Genomic DNA, 17274 nt, shown 5'->3' with positions numbered 1-17274 from the left:
TGTTCCCATCATGGGGACATTGTGACCAGAGGAATGGTTTATGGACACATGAGAAAAGTCTGTGGTCTGTTCTTTTCTTACTTCATAGACCTCTGAGAATTCTTCCACTCTTTCTGCATTTTTAACCCTATTCAAACTCACATCCTCTAGTTCTTATTCTCATCCACCAGCCTTCCAACTGAAGAGGCATGAGGCATGTTTTATGAATCTATTAGTGCCACCATTCCTATTCCTACATCAGCTGGAGGAGTCATTATTGAGAATAGTCTGGGACTCCGCAGCATTCCCAACCCCTAATAATCTGGGGAGTAGAAAATTGAGACCTGAGCATCCCAGCTAGCAATGTACAGCTGATCCATCAGTAGGTCAGTGGAATAACCTACTCGTATGTGCAATGATGCACCCAATGTGGATGGGCAGGAGGGGAAAATAATCTTAGTTCTGAGACCACTGATGAAATAAACACAATTTAATACCAGATTGCCTTAATGACTTATCCCAAATGCAGAAGTGCCAGATACAGTTGTTTTACACATGCAGTACAATGTGAAGAGCTTGCATAGCTCTCACACTGTTGGTTTAATAACACTTGTTGTTAGGTTATGAAAAATCATAAATGTATATCTATTGGGTCTCTTTTCCCTTATGGTTTAGGTGATGACTTATGAACAGTGGATCCCACCTCGAGTTCACAATCTGACAGAGCCCAGTGCCAGTGAAACGGTGAGTTGTGGTGCGAACATTTGTATTTATCCTTAGATGTGAGTGTTCTGAAAGAGAGGATAGTTTCACTATCATTTCTTTCACTGGATTTCAACTCCCAGAATCCTGAATGCCCTCTTTCCAAATCTATGTTATTAGTGACAGTAATTTTATCCTTTATAGACACAGAATTTCTAATTCCTACTAGGTGTTCTTTCCTCCTGGAACCATGTGTTGCCTCTACTACCAGCCTGATCCCTTATTGGGATAAATGACAAGTTGAGGCCCAGGATTAACACAGCAAGTCTGCTGAAAGTTCAGGACTGAGTTTCATGAGCAGGGATGTGTGAAAGAATTTTTCTTTCATGAGCAGGGGTGTGTGAAAGACGTGTCTGCATCATTCCTGACTATGGGTTGGACCTCCCTGACCAGTCCCGAACAAAGGATTTTTCTAGACCAGATGAGATCTGGGAGGAGGGGAGCCAGCCTCCCCACTAGGCTCTTTTCCACAGGCTCCAGGGCTTCTCTCCCCAGCCTCCCAATCCTGTGAGCTGTGGCAGCCCAGCTGGAGTTTCAGGTGGGCCACACCAACCTCGTGGCAGCCCGACTACCCCAGTATAGCTCCCTATGGCCTGCCACTGTGGGCTTAGCTGCCCTGTGGGCTCCACTGACCCCACCACCTCATTTGCTCTGAGCCACCAGCAACCTCTGCTACTGGGGCTTTCTAGTCCCACAACATTTGTGGTCCTTCCAGACCATGAATGTTGCCTGACCACAGAGTTCCGGATGATAGAGGTTCAACCTCTAGAAACTTTTCTGAGAGCTAAATTAATTTGATTCTCCAGATTAAAAAAAAGTCAGTATATTTTGCAAAACAGTTCTGCCATACAAATGCAATAGCAAATGTTTTCTCACACATAGACTTCACATATTTATAGCCCATCTGGAAATGTCATTGGAAACTACCAATACTTTCCAAAGAAAGAATATAAAAGTATTTCTCATAGTAAGATCATAATAACATTACAGACAGGAAGACAGGTTCATTTACTTGCTATATTTAGTTTTCTTTTTTGAAAAGTCAGTAATTGCTGTGTAGCTGAATGTTTTTGGGACCTGTAAACCAATTCAGAAAATGATCACACATTTCTGCTATGCTTATTTATGCTGAGACATTCCATGCTTCACAAGTAAAATGACTGAAACCAGTGTAGGTTCTCCTCAAATTAAGTATTACTAAAAGGGAGTAAGGATGTTTGGATCTGGCTGATAGCACTGTTCATTTTGATTTCAAAATGCTGTCTGCTCATCAAATTAATCCTTATAACAGCTCAGGGAGTACAGCTGTCCAATGTATTTATTGGGAATAATTTATCAGGCCAAATGTAGCCTTTTTTTCAGTTCACACGTTTTTCATTAATAGATTTTTTAATGTTTAGAAATTTGTTATTCATTAGCGTTCAAACTGGGTATGCCAGTGAAAAGCAGCTAATAGGTGGTTTGTTTATTTAGACTATTAAAAACTTGTTACTTGATCACCTTAATGACATAGTATTTCCACATGACTAAAAGTTGTTAAACTGGAGAATAATGATAGAAATGTAGCCGTGTTAGTCTGGTGTAGCTGAAACAAAATACAGGACTATGTAGCACTTTAAAGACTAACAAGATGGTTTATTACGTGATGAACTTTCGTGGGCCAGACCCACTTCCTCAGATCAGATAGTGGAAGAAAATTGTCACAACCATATATACCAAAGGATACAATTTAAAAAAATGAACACATATGAAAAGGACAAATCAAATTTCAGAACAGAAGGAGGATGGGGGGGAGGTAAATGTCTGTGAGCTAATGATATTAGAGGTGATAATTGGGGAAGCTATCTTTGTAATGGGTAAGATAATTAGATTCTTTATTTAGGCTCAGGTGTAAAGTGTCGAATTTAAGAAATATAATGTTTTGTGCGCATCCAGAAATATAATTTATGCTATCACCTCTGCATCCAGAAATATAATTTATGCTATCATGTGCCGAAAGTGCCTGTCTGCTATGTACATTGGAGAAACGTCTCAGATACTTCGCCAAAGGATCAATGCCCACAAAACAGATATTAGACAGGATCACAAAGAAAAAACAGTTTCTTGCCATTTCAACCAGAAAGGACATTGTCTCGACGACTTAATTACCTGCATCCTGCTTCAAAAGCCTTTTAAAACTGCACTTGAAAGAGAATCCTCTGAACTATTATTCATGCTAAAATTTGACACTTTGCACAGGGGTCTTAACAAAGACCCTAATTATCTTACCCATTACAAAGATAGCTTCCCCAATTATCACCTCTAATATCATTAGCTCACAGACATTTACCTTCTTCCCCCCATCCCCGTTCTGTTCTGAAATTTGATTTGTCCTTTTCATATGTGTTCATTTTTTTTAATTGTATGCTTTGGTATATATGGTTCTGACAATTTTCTTCCACTATCTGATCTGAGGTAATGGGTCTGGCCCACGAAAGTTCATCACCTAATAAACCACCTTGTTAGTCTTTAAAGTGCTACATGGAGAATAATGAATATGCATGGGTAAATGAAGACTCTTTCTCTCAGGCTATGTCTACACTACAGAGGGTTTTTTTTTTAAAAAACAGCTGTTTTTCTGAAAAAAACTTGTGGAGCATCCACACCTCAAGAGCACTGTTGTGCAAAACAATTGAAAGAACAGAGAAGTTTCCTGGCGTAGATATTCCTCATTCCACGAGGAAGAATGACTTTTTGCGAAAGAGCTCTTTTTTTTGCACAAAAAGAGTAAAGAGGAAAAAGCACAGGTGTCCTGGTGGCCATTCTGTGCATAGCAATCAGAGCTTGGGATTTCGAGAGAGCATCCATGCAGTCTGGACACTCTCTTTCACAAAAGCACATTGCTTTTTCGATGTGCTTTTGCAGTGTGGATGTGCTCTTGCAAAAGAAGTTTTTGCGGAAGACCTCTTCCGATAATAGCTTTTTGCACGTGAAGCCTGCAGTCTTGACATAGCCTCAGGTATTTGCGGTGGGGAGAAAAAGCCATTCCCTGATGTTTATGTGAACAAATACTCACTCAGAGGCACATTCAGGAATGGTGACTAAAGGGAGTCCCAAATATGGTTGAAATGAGCAGCTGTTTGGAATTCAAACCTATAATTATGAACACCGTTTTCCAATATTCACCAAGTGCTCCCAGTTTTAGGCAGGGAAAATGCAGAAAAGAGACTTCCTCGGGATCAGACTGCATTATCATCAAAGCCAGTAGAACTAGTAGTTCTTGTCTCATAATCCTGAGCTGAGACTACTTGGGATGCTGATTCTCACGTAATATAAGTACCAGGTGGAATCTTTGCCTGATACTGGCATCAAAATTTTAACTTTTCTTTTCATATCTTAATTTTGGGATGGCTCAGGGTTGCAATGAAATTATAAAACATCAGCCATGAGATGGCTGATTTTGTGATACTTTTCCACTCATCTGGAATAAGTAAGCACTAGAAATCCAGCTCTAAAGAGATTCAGGGTTTTGGCAATATAGTTAACTCAAGGTGTAATGTTACCTCTCACCCAACACCTGAGTAAAACAATAATCTCTAACAAGAGTAACAAAACTAGCTGGTCTATCAGGGAGGTGGAAGTAAGCAGGTGCACCCGGGTGCGCAGATCCAGGAAGAGCTGGCTGAGCTGTGGCAAAAGGCAGTAGGGAGCTATTTAAATAGTTTGCAATAGGACAGTATCTATAAGAAATGTTAAGTTACTTTCACTGCTGGATGGATTGCAGTTTGAATGGTGCCAAGGTTCAGACTAGTAATGCAATGGGGACTCACCTTCAGTGTTATTTTTTAGACTAAGACAATTCAGCTAGTTAGGCTAAGCAGCCAAACATTTTGGATTTGGATATTTAGTCAAAGCAAAACTCCCCATCTTCTAAAAGCTCCCCCATCATTCATAGATATTATAAAGTTATCTGTGCCCACACAAGATAGCTATTTTGTTTATTATTACTTTTAACTAACACTAGACACATCCCACAAAGTGCTTACAAAAACAGAGGATTACACTTTGTCCATTAGTAAAATTATCTGAGTAGATTATGTGCCATTTTATTTTGATGTTCCATAAACATAAATCCTAGATCAGAACCCTAGATCAAAAAGTCATGGGCCTGATTCTTCAGTGCCCTTGTGTAGTCACTGACACTGTGCAAAGTGGGTGCTTATCAGAGATCTCCACTTATACACCAGTGTTAATATCTGCACTCCCTTTGGCACTTTGCAAATTAAATTCACAATGGACAATTAAATCCCATATCTCTGCACTGTGGAGAACCAGAACCTAAATTTGAACATGTCTGAATGAGGGGTTTTGAAATCTGGCTCACGTGTGGGTGTTCGGATTCAGCCAAAGACTCAGGTACAAGGGGTAGGACTTTATGTATTTCTCATGGAAGGCTCCTGGGGGGTGGGTTCACAGCTGGCATAAGCCAGGTGAGTGCTACTAAAGTCAAAGGAGCTGGCTTCTAATGCCTAAATTGTATAGCATGTACAAATATTGAAATGCTTTTAATCTTTCAGGCAGTGTACAGATTAAATGTTCTTAGATATGTAAAATCCTTTATTTTGCTGAGTTATGCTTGGGTCAACACAATTTCTACTATCCTATTTCAAGAGCCTATTTAGTTTGTAGTATTTTCTTCCTTTTGTTCAGTTCTTTAGTTCCGTCCATTTCTTATAAACTCCACACAACTTGTATATTACAAGAGCTATAATTTAGGTTGCAAATCAACTTTGATTATAACTCCATTTTCCACTAGCTTGGGATTTAGCACTTTGTGAGTTTGCCATTGTCCACTCTTGTTCCACAAGACAATGAAACAAAGTCACCATCCTTCCTTAAATAAACCACTTGCCTTTCCACTGTACATTTAGTGAATGTCCTTTTTTCCTGCTTGGAGCACTTTCAAAGCTCAACACACCGGTGTCTGAACTGCTGGCATGTGAAGTGTGGAAATCTCTTTTGACAAGCATTGTTAGGTTTATCTATGGAACATTATTTGTGAAATCTAAAATGAGTGTTTCTTATGCCTCTTTTATGATAGCTATTGTTGGATGCTACTTTGTACTGCCTGAATGCTAGTACTCTGAAAGTGCCTCATCCTACATTCTCAGCACCAAAGTCAGAGCCGAGAAGTGTCAAAACTCTCAAACTCAATCCTTAAGTAATCTACCAGTGTGCATTAATTAGTTTGTGTTGGCAGAAATGTTGCAGACCTCTTCTTCTGTCTTTGTCTTGGTGTGGAGAATTATGCATATAAGGAAATGGGAAAGAACCTTGATGTTTGACTTAATTGGAGGGGAGAGTGCAATAAGGTCCGTGAATTACTTGCTGCTAATGCTAGCATTGGCAATTAATCATGTGGAATATTGCAGAAGAGATTTTGACATACTAGACTACATTTTCTGCTGGTGTAAATTGGAGACATTCCACTGAAGTCAATAGAGCTAGATCCATTTGCACCAACAGAGAACAGGCATTTACTTAGAAGATCATAATTAGCAATGTGTCAAAAATCTACCATTGTAAAAAACAACCATTTGCAGTTTTACTCCTTTTACTCATGTTTGTTTGTTTCCTCTGGAAGGCATTACTACAAGTGCCATTTGACATGGGAAACAGCTTGCTTGCTACTGAAATGGAGAATTTCTGCACTCAACTCCAAGGAGAAAGTTAGTGTTGCAGCTGAGAATAAAACTTATGAGTTCCTGGCTCTATGTGCGATGATATGGCTACATCTTACATATGGCTATTTATTATATAATAAATACAGTTTCAATCCAAACTTTCTAGTAGTTTCACACATGATATTACTTAATAATAGAAACCTTTAGAATCCAAACTCCAGGGCTGTGTCTACACTGGCATGAATTTCCGGAAATGCTTAAAACAGAATAGTTTTCGTTATAAGTATTTCTGGAAAAAGAGCGTCTACATTGGTAGGCTGCTTTTCCAGAAAAGCCCTTTTTCCGGAAAAGCATCTGTGGCCAATGTAGACGCGCTTTTCCGGAAAAGACTACTGGGCTGTCTACACTGGCCCTTTTCCAGAACAGTGTTCTGGAATAAGGACTTATGCCCGAGTGGGAGCAGCGTAGCTTTTCCGGAATAGCGGCTAATTTTGTACAGTAGAGCGTCGTTGCTTTTCCGAAAATTCAAGGGCCAGTGTAGACAGCTCGCAGATTATTCCGGAAAAGCACTTATTTTCTGGAATAAGTGGCCCAGTGTAGACACAGCCCACATTTCTGGAGGATTGTTCATATACATTAGGGTATTGTGATAGTTTTGTGGTGATGGAAAATACCCAGTAAAAATCTTATTGTATGGATTATTTGAATTTAAGATAGGAAGAAAAGAAAGGCAGCTGTTTAGAGAAATATCTCTTTTGCCTGGTGATATTAGTTAGTTTTGTGCACATTTCCATACCTTTTGGTATCATCCTATCTATATAATTTAAGGGTTCTGATATTTGGAAAACCTGAAGGTGAGCAGCAAGCATATAGATTGAGGGCTGATGGGTCTCCTGGCTTTGCTGTGAAGTTTTTTATCGTCTTGCCCTCTTGTCCTCACTTTCATCACCTCAAAACTGCCACTCAAGACTCATCTTCCAAAGCCATTACAGACATGGTTATTTCTCATCTTGATCACTGTTCCAAAATGCTTGGCTATGATGCTGAACTTCCTTGCTTCTCAAAATAAACATTCTAAAGTTTTTTTTATTGTTTATTCTCATTTTATTTTTTTTTCAATTAGGTTACAGAATCAGACGACAATAAAGCTGAATCAATGGGAACATTAAAACGATTGCAGAAATTGGTCAGAACCAAGAAAGCCAGTATACATAGTTTGGATGACGTCAAACATGTTTTGATACCTCTCAGTAAGTAAAGAGCCATTTTGGTGTACTTGCACACATTTGGAAAATGTCACTTTACTGAACAAAGGTATAATTGAGCTTGCTCTTATCTGAGCTGAGCTGTCATTCAAAGTCTAGATGGTCTGTGCCACATCTTAGATGCCACACCAAATGTCACTGCAATGCAATGATACAACAAAGGTGATATGTGAAAATTATTTCCCATTGCATCAGTTTATATGTAATAATAAATACTGTTCTTGCAATTGATGGGTAGGATGTATGTGTATTGGAGTGGAAGGGGAATATCCTAAACAGCTGAGTAGAATATCCAGACTTTTATCTTTGAGCCATTGTGTTTCTTTAATGAAGTTTCCCAGCTTTAGCTTACATTTTACATGAGGATGGCAAAATGCACAGAAGAGAAGATGACTTTTATCCATCTAGAAGTCAATGGCAGTGGGAGGTGCTAGAAAAAACAGCAATCTGCTGCACAAGGGAGCAGGTTCTTGTTGCCTCATATCAGGTTGCTTGGATTATCCCAAAGCTGATGCCAAGCAGGCATTCTAAAGCTGATGGGGTATGTCTACACCACCACCCTAGTTCGAACTAGGGTGGTAATGTAGTCAACCGGAGTTGCAAATGAAGCCCAGGATTTGAATTTCCTGGTCTTCATTTGCATGTTGCCGGGCGCCGCCATTTTTAAATGTCCGCTAGTTCGGACTCCGTGCCCCGCGGCTACCCGCGGCACGAACTAGGTAGTTTGGACTAGGATTCCTATTCCAAACTACCGTTACTCCTCGTGGAACTACCTAGTTCGTGCCGCGTGTAGCCGCAGGGCGCGGAGTCTGAACTAGCGGACATTTAAAAATGGCGGCGCCCGGCAACATGCAAATGAAGCCCGGGAAATTCAAATCCCGGGCTTCATTTGCCACTCCGGTTGACTACATTACCACCCTAGTTCGAATTAGGTTGGTAGTGTAGACATACCCATGGTGAACCCAAGTGCTTTCAACTGCTTTCATCAGATCCCTGATCCAATTGTGTAGCCATTCTTTGTCTGAACTTGTTTTCCTAGCATTAGTTCTCAGAGTGCAAACAGTAGTGTAGATATACGGTGCCTTTATGGATATTTTTAAACTAATCCCAGAAAAATGAATTGAGACCATTTAATGAACTGGTGTTTCAGTCGGATCAGTAAGGAAATTCAGGATTCGGCAGCTACTTTGAGATATCCATGCATGGACTAGGAGTAGGTGAATTATTCAGGAAAATACTCTGGTTTCTGTCAATTAGTCCCCTAAGCCAAACTCACACATTATGTGACTATTGCATCATGATGTTTGATTAATGAAGTCCCCATATTCAATGCAAAAATTACCATTGTAATGCTCTGTGGAACCAGCAAAATTCTCCAGGCTTCTGAGTGAGCTGCAAGATTCTTTTTTCAAATGGAAAGTTTGAAAAAACCTGCTTTGTCTAGAGAGTAGAGTCATTGACCTATTATTAGGTCTTTTCCATCTCTTTAATTGCCATTATTATTTGAGTTTATGGAGTTTTTGATTGATTTCAGTATATATGTCTCATTGGGCAATATTTCAAATGGTAGCAAATGGTCTGATTGCAAATGCAACACATAAAAAGCAAATCTTTTAAATTTTTAAAGATCCATCACCTGACGCCTCCTGTCTCTCTGAAGAAGACGAGGAAGCACTGATTTCCTGCATGAAACTAACAAAGTCCCAGGAAAAGAAGCTCTGGAAAGATAATGCTAGGCGAAAGGAAGAAACTGAGACTAGAGCAAATTTTATTTCAGCTTCATTGGGTAGATCTTATACTTCTAGACTGAGCAATATAGGAAATATTTCCATCCATTCAGAAACTGAATTTCAGCTATGGAGTGACTGGAAGCCTTTTCCCAATAATCAGCTCTGTCCATGTGATTTTGTGATCTCAAAAGTAGAAAAGTGGGAAAATTGTACTTGTTCTCATCATCCACATCTTACTTGCTCCGTCACTGATGTGGATCTTCCATATTCATGGGTAAGTGATTTCCTTTATAGTTAAAAGTGTCAAAAGTGGAAACTTATTGAACTGATTTAAATCAATTGAAGAGTCACTGAAATTTAGCACATGATTATCCAAAGTGAAAAAATGAGGAGGAAATTCAAAAAGTCAAATTCGGGTTTGATCTGTACAAATGCAAATTATGTTTGAGTTGTACCCATTTATACCAGGTTTGGATTTGGTTTGGGATATACAAACTAACAATTTAAATACCAATGGTTTAGGGATTGACTATTTTTCACCATTGGGCGATCAACGAGCGTGTTTAAATTTAAGATTTTTCAATATGTCTGTTCAACAGTAAACTGGGTTCTTCCGAAATTCTCATATTGCATGATCCAAAGTCCACTGACATCAATGGGGGCTTTTCTGTTACTTAATGAGCTTTGAATCAAGCACATATCAATCACTGTGATACTAGTGATGAGTTCCAGAACTCTATCCAGAGGAAACCAGCAAAAGATAAAATTGCCAGTAATAATGTTTGTGCACTTTGTATCAGGAGGGACTTGATTTGAGGAAACCTTTGTGGTTCTTGGGGATTCAAGCAGGCAGTGACAGAGATGCAGAATCTGATCTCCATTTGGAAGAGTTGTTTAAGGCTGCAAAGGCCCAGAGTGTGGATTGCATGGAGACAGAATGGTGTAGGTCAAATTTCAGCTCCAGCCTTTTCCACAGAGTAGTGATCATTCCTTGCTAGCGTCTACTGAGGTACTAGTTGCCTGAAGCGGGGCTGGGAAGAACCAGACAGTGATCTCTAAGGGTATGTCTACACTAGAAAGTTAGTTCGAACTAACGGACGTTAGTTCGAACTAACTTTCCTATGCGCTACACTAGCGCTCCGTTAGTTCGAACTTAATTCGAACTAACGGAGCGCTTAGTTCGAACTAGGTAAACCTCATTTTACGAGGACTAACGCCTAGTTCGAACTAGCTAGTTCGAACTAAGGGCTGTGTAGCCCTTTAGTTCGAACTAGTGGGAGGCTAAGGCTTCCCAGGTTTCCCTGGTGGCCACTCTGGCCAACACCAGGGAAACTCTATTGCCCCCCTCCCGGCCCCGGAGCCCTTAAAGGGCCACGGGCTGGCTACTCACTTTGTGCCAGTTGCAAGGCTGCAAGCACCCGTGCCTGCACAGCCTGCACCTGCCACACAATGAGCCAGCCATCCGAGGGCTCCCAGCCCTCCACTGCTCCCCACGATCAGCCTGGCGGCTCCCAGGAGCCTGCCCGGGGGCGCAAAAGGCGGGCGCCCGCCTGGTCAAGTGCGGAGATCGTGGACCTCATCGAGGTTTGGGGGGAAGCCTCCAATGTCCACGATCTCCGCACTAGCCACCGGAATGCGGCCGTCTATGGACGCATGGCTGCCAGCCTGGCCGCCAGGGGCCACCAGCGCAGCCGGGAGCAGGTGCGCTGCAAAATAAAGGACTTGCGGCAGTCCTACTCCCGGGCCTGCCAGCCAGGGGCTGACCCGGAGGCCTGCCCCCACTTCCATGCCCTGGACCGCCTCCTGGGGGCTCATGCCGTCCCTGCCCCCCGGGACGTGATTGACCCCGGGGCAGAGGGACCGCTCCTGGACACCGAGGAGGAGCAAGAGGGCTCTGAGAGCCAGGAGCCTGCTGCCAGCCTTCCCAGGACCCGGGACCCCCGAGGCACCCCACAGAGCCGCTCGCCTGCATCATCAGAGGCCGGGGAGGCGTCCACCTGTGAGTACCCTCGTGTTCCCCTTATGTGTACGGGGGGCTGGGGCGAGAGGGAGCCCCGGGACCGTGCGCCTGGGCCTTGCCCACCACGGAGCAGCAGCTGGGGATCCTGCAGGGGCCCTGGCCTTGCAGAGGGGAGCTGGGTTTCACACACCTGGGCCCCTGGGGTAATTGACCGCTGGTCTTCTTGCACCACAGCTGCAGCACCGGGGACTGCAGGGCGCACCACACCGCCTGCAGCAGCCGCCCGCGCCCGGGCAAGCAGGACAGCCAGGAACCAGGAGGACTACCAGAGGCGGCATCTCCGGTTCCTGGACCGACAGCTCCGTCTCCAGGACCACTGGGTCCAGGAGGACCTCAGGCTGCGCCAGAGGAGTCTGGAGGCCCTGGAGGAGCAGGGCCGTGCCCTGCGAGGCCACCTCCAGAGCCTGCTAGACCGCTTTCCATTTCCTCCTCCCCCTGCTCCCCCTCTTGCTCCCCCTCTTGCTCCTCCTGCTCCCCCTCTTGCTCCTCCTGCTCCCCCTCTTGCTCCTCCTGCTCCTCCTGCTCCTCCTGCTTCCGCTCCTGCTTCCTCCACACCCCCTGTCCTCTCTGCCGCCCCCTCCACAACCATTCCCCACCGACGCCCCCGGACCCGCAGTGTGGCGAGACGGGAGAGGCACCCAGACTCCCACCCCTGAGCTTTCCTTTCCCTTCCTCCCTTCCCTCCCCTCCCCTTCCAGCTCCCTCGTCCCAGGTTTCCCCCTCCCTTCTCCCACCTTCATTCCTCCCTCCCCCACCCCAGTTCTGTGAAATAAACAGACGTTTTTGTTGGAAAAACAGGTGTCTTTATTTGACAGTAGGTAGGGAGGGGAAAGGGGAAGGGGGGGGTAGGGTGGAAGAAGGCCCCGGTGGGGCATGCAGGGAGAGGTCAGTCCTCCTCCTCCTCCACCTGGAAGCTCTCCCGCAGGGCTTCCCGGATCCGGATGGCCCCCCGCTGGGCTTCCCGGACGGCGGCGGTGCGGGGCTGACCGTAGTGTCCAGCCATGCGGTCAGCCTCAGCCATCCAGGCTGGCAAGAAAGCCTCCCCCTTCCGCTCACACAAATTGTGGAGCACACAACATGCCGCCACCACGGGAGGGATGTTGTGCTCGGCCAGGTCCAGACGGGTGAGGAGGCATCGAAAGCGGGCTTTCAGTCGCCCGAAGGCCCCCTCCACCACGATGCGGGCCCTGCTCAGCCTGTTATTGAAGGCCTGGCGGGAGGGATTGAGGTGTCCCGTGTAGGGCTTCATGAGCCAGGGCTGCAGTGGGTAGGCGGCATCCCCCACCAGGCAGACGGGCATGTCCACGTCCCCGACCCTGATGTGGCGGTCGGGGAAGAAGGTCCCGTCCTGCAGCCGCTGGCACACGGAGGAGTTCCGGTACACCCGGGCGTCGTGTGCTTTGCCGGACCAGCCCACATTTATGTCCGTCAACTGTCCCCGGTGGTCACATACGGCCTGCAGGATGACGGAGAAGTACCCCTTGCGGTTCACGTACCGGGACGCCTGGTGTTCCGGGGCACGGATGGGGATGTGCGTCCCGTCGATGGCCCCCCCGCAGTTGGGGAAGCCGAGGGCGCCGAATCCCCGGATGACGGCATCCGGGTTGGCGAGGCGGACCACCCTGCGGAGCAGCACCCGGTTGATGGCCTTGACCACCTGCGGAGAGAGACACAGCAAAGCGTCAATCAGTGGGGCGCCCGGGTGGCTGGGAGCGTGCGTGCCCTGGCAGTGCCCCGCGCCCCACTCCCGGAAGCAACCCCCCTGGCGGCGTGTAGTACGGCCGGGACAGCCCGACCCCTCCGGTGCGGGGCGCTTTCGCCTCCTCCCGCCCCCCCCTTTGTCCCTGGGGCGGCCCATCCCCTCCTCGCAGCCCCCCTCCCCCCCGGCTCGGTGGCCGACGAGCGCCGTACCTGCATGAGCACTGCTCCGACAGTGGATCTCCCCACGCCGAACTGGTTCCCGACGGATCGGTAGCTGTCCGGCGTGGAGAGCTTCCAGAGGGCGATGGCCACCCGCTTCTGGAGGGGGATGGCGGGCCTCATGCGAGTGTCCCTTCTTTGCAGGGCAGGGGCGAGCCACTCGCAGAGCTCCAGGAAGGTGTCCCTCCTCATCCTAAAGTTCTGGGTCCACTGTCGGTCGTCCCAGCGCTCCAGGACGATGCGGTCCCACCAGTCGCTGCTGGTGTCCAGACGCCAGATGCGGCGGGGCACACCGGTGCCGGGGCGCCGCCGCGGCTCCTCCACGGCCCCCAGGGCGGCCAGGCGGAGAGGCAGGGGGCTGACGTTCCCCAGGTGGTGCCAGGCAGCCTCGAGCCATTGCTGGCAGGCTTGCAGCAGCAAGTCCAGAACGTGCACCAGAAGGTGCAGGGCGAGCCGTGGCTCCATGTTGCCACCTGCGGCGGTCCCCCCCGAAGGGAAGCACCGACACAGACGGGCACAGAGACCGACGCTTTGCTGTCCCTCGGCGAGGTTGGCAAGCAAGCAGGAAAAGCTGAGAACCGGCTGTCCAGGGGGGGTCCCTTTAAGCACGAGCCTCAGATAGCCTCAGACAGCAGCCACACAAAGCAACTGCTGACCTGATGCCCTGCCAGAACCGGTTTCAGCTGCCCTTAAATGCCCCCCTGCGTCCAATCAGTGTGGACGCGCTAGTTCGAACTAGCAAAACGCTAGTTCGAACTAGTTTTTAGTTCTAGATGCGCTAGTTCGAACTAGCTTAGTTCGAATTAACTAATTCGAACTAAGTTAGTTCGAACTAGCGCTGTAGTGTAGACGTACCCTAACTTTCACTGCACCATGCCCATTTACTTGTATTGTACTTGGGGTAGAGTCTGGTTCTGAATGTACAGTGAGCCCTGAGGGAGCAAGTGCAGTTCTTCAGGTAGCAGATGGAGGCTATAGCTGGTGCAGTGGCCAAAGGGATACCAAAATGTTAGATCAAAGACTTTAGCCTTGTTTTGGATTACAATGAAGACAATATGAGGTTTTCCCATTTTACCTTAAATACCTTTTTGTTGTTGGGAATGCTGTAGATATGCCTCACTTAATATAAATGCATCTGGAAACATCAGTGTCCTTTTAAAACATTATGATGCTTTTCACACCAAAACTGTGGCATTATTTTTTACCCTGGTGAAATCCAGCCAGAGTCAAGTACAAATGCCAGCAAAAGTTGGTTTTATGTTGATGTTTTCAGTGGGGGAGGAGTATTGTTAAGCTATCTGCTTTTTTAGTGGACCATTTTCTCCCTGATTTTGATTTATCTTTGTGGGCTTAGACTCTTTTGATTCAGATTATAGAATAGGGAGAATCAACTCATTCTTCCCATAGTCATCCTAACAACCAGCTCAGCAAAAGATTACAAGGATTAGATGTTTTGTTTTGTTTTGTTTTTCAAGAATCATAGCTGGCAGAAGTGACTGTTCTACACGTGAAGGAATCAGATTTAGGGGATGATGTGGATGGTAATTTTAATATTGATTTATCTGTACCAGTAAAAATAGTGTATTCATATATATTGTCTTCAACCCAACATATAGCTAAGGACTTTTTATTTTATTGGCTTGCCTTGGGTAATATTCTCTCGGCATTGGCCAAATAGGACATGGAACAGACGTACTCAAGTACCTATAGTACTAGAATGGAGGTGCTCTGCTTTCATGGGAGCAAGAAGAAGGGAAGGGAAATATTCTACATGCAAGAATAAGTTTCCAAGATGCATTTCAAATAAATGTGCTCTGTTTGAGCTAGCTTGGGAACAGGAGACCAACCTACATTTTAGGTTGGCTGCAGTGTCATCCAACCACAACTTGATTAGATATGCAAACTTGGGGACTTCAGCATCACTTTAATCACTAATTAAACAGTGGCCTCATTAGTCAGAATGAAATAAATAAATAAATTTTAGTCTGATACCCTGCCTTCCTCAGAGATAATGAACAAAACCACAATGGAACTAAGACTACCTCACTCTATATTTTCTCTTCTCTTCCTACCCACTACCCCAAGTTTCATAAAGAATGCCCCTCTTCCCAAATGCATGATATCATTGTGTATCTTCTTGGGCATTTTAAGATGGCCCTTGAAGTGCAATGACTGGGTTCCAGAATAAGCACCTCCAGGACAAAGGATATTCATCTTCTGTCACAGCAAATCTGTACCTCACTGATCCATTCTTTCTACTGAGCTCTGTCACATAACCACAAAATCAGAGTGAAACTGCATGGGACCCTTCAAACTCCTCAAGCTAAACTTTCCCTGTCCTCCCTAATTCAGTCCATAACAGAACTATGACTTGCTTTGATTTTCTCCTCTGGGAGGGTATGTCTACACTACAAAGTTAGTTCGAACTAACGGACGTTAGTTCGAACTAACTTTCATAGGCGCTACACTAGCGCTCCGTTAGTTCGAATTTAATTCGAACTAACGGAGCGCTTAGTTCGAACTAGGTAATCCTCATTCCACGAGGATTAAGCCTAGTTCGAAATTACTTGTTTGAATTAAGGGCTGTGTAGACCCTTAATTCGAACTAGTGGGAGGCTAGCCCTCCCCAGGTTTCCCTGGTGGCCACTCTAGCCAACACCAGGAAAACTCGTCTGCCCCCTTCCCGGCCCCAGACCCCTTAAAGGGGCAAAGGCTGGCTACGGTGCCTGTGCCAGGTGCAAGCCTGCCAGCACCCAGCCAGCAGACCCTGCACCTGGAACGGATCGAGCCACCCACCCGATGCCCCCCAGACCTCCCCCTCTTCCCAGGACCAGGCTGGCGGCTCCCGGGAGCTTGCTCGGCACCGCAAGAGGCTGCCAGCCTGGCCACCCAGGAGCAGGTGTGCAAGAGAATCAAGGGGGTCCACTGAGACCCCCGACCCTGAGCCCTGAGCTTACAATGGCCATCCTGGGTCCATCTAGCCCAGTAGCCTTTGTGCCGACAGCGGCCAACCCTAGGGACCCTGGAGGGGATGGACCGAAGACAGTGACCAAGCCATTTGTCTCGTGCCATCCCTCTCCAGCCTTCCACAAACCTTGGCCAGGGACACCACTCCTACCCCCTGGCTAATAGCACTCCATGGACCCAACCTCCATGACTTGATCTCACTTACCTTTAAACTCTGTTCTAGTTCTAGCCTTCACAGCCTCCTGCAGCAAGGAGTTCCACAGGTTGACTCTTTGCTTTGTGAAGAACAACTCTCTGTTACTAGTTTGAAGCCCGCTACCCATTCCTTTCCTTTGGTGTCCTCTAGTCCTTCTTTATGGGAATTATTGAAGAACTTTTCTGTATGCACCCTCTCCACCCAACTCCTGCTTTTAGAGACCTCTATCCTGTCCCCCCTCAGTCTCCTCTTTTCTAAGCTGAGAAGTCCCAGTCTCTTTAACCTCTCTTTATATGGGACCTGTTCCCAACCCCTGATCATTTTAGTTGCCCTCCCCTATCCCAGCCTTTCTCTTCCCCTCTCCCACCTCCTTTTCCCAGTCTCCCCCAGTTTTGTTCAATAAAGACAGATTCCATTTTGGAACACAATTCTCCTTTATTTTGTACATCAAGAAGAGGGGCTAGGGAAGGGTAAGTGGAAGAAGGTGAGGGAGGAATGGGGTACGCGCCCCCGATGGGGAGGACTGGGCTGGCTCTGCGGGCTTCTGGGGGTGGAACCTCTCCTGCAGCCCCCAATTGCCCCCTCTGCCCAGATGGCAGCCTGTGGCAAGTGCAGCCGGGGTGATGGCCGAGTGCTGTGATGTGCCCAGTGTGGGTACTCGGGCAATCCAAGCCAGGACTGCTTTGCAAGCGGGGCACCCCTGAGAACTGTCTGTCCGGGGTGGGGGTCGGGTCCCTTTAAGCACAGCCCTTGGCTAGCCTGAGACAGCAGC

General features: G+C 46.4%; 1 protein-coding gene across 3 annotated transcripts in view; it reads left to right on the top strand.

Annotated features, from left to right (window-relative positions):
* Positions 1–17274, top strand: part of SAMSN1 (SAM domain, SH3 domain and nuclear localization signals 1) — a 396747-nt gene that overhangs the window by 307113 nt on the left and 72360 nt on the right. For 2 of the 3 annotated variants that reach the window (XM_075909843.1, XM_075909842.1), the window contains 3 exons: positions 655–723; positions 7528–7654; positions 9297–9673. In XM_075909843.1, coding sequence (XP_075765958.1) covers positions 655–723; positions 7528–7654; positions 9297–9673 — 573 coding nt within the window. The remainder of the gene's footprint in view (positions 1–654; positions 724–7527; positions 7655–9296; positions 9674–17274) is intronic. The other variant, XM_075909844.1, reaches the window with a different exon arrangement.

Source organism: Pelodiscus sinensis, chromosome 1, assembly GCF_049634645.1.
Source record: "Pelodiscus sinensis isolate JC-2024 chromosome 1, ASM4963464v1, whole genome shotgun sequence".
In the NCBI taxonomy this organism is placed as follows: Eukaryota; Metazoa; Chordata; order Testudines; family Trionychidae; genus Pelodiscus; species Pelodiscus sinensis.
The sequence above is the reverse complement of the archived record's forward strand: the minus strand, read 5'-3'. Positions and strand labels throughout refer to the sequence as shown.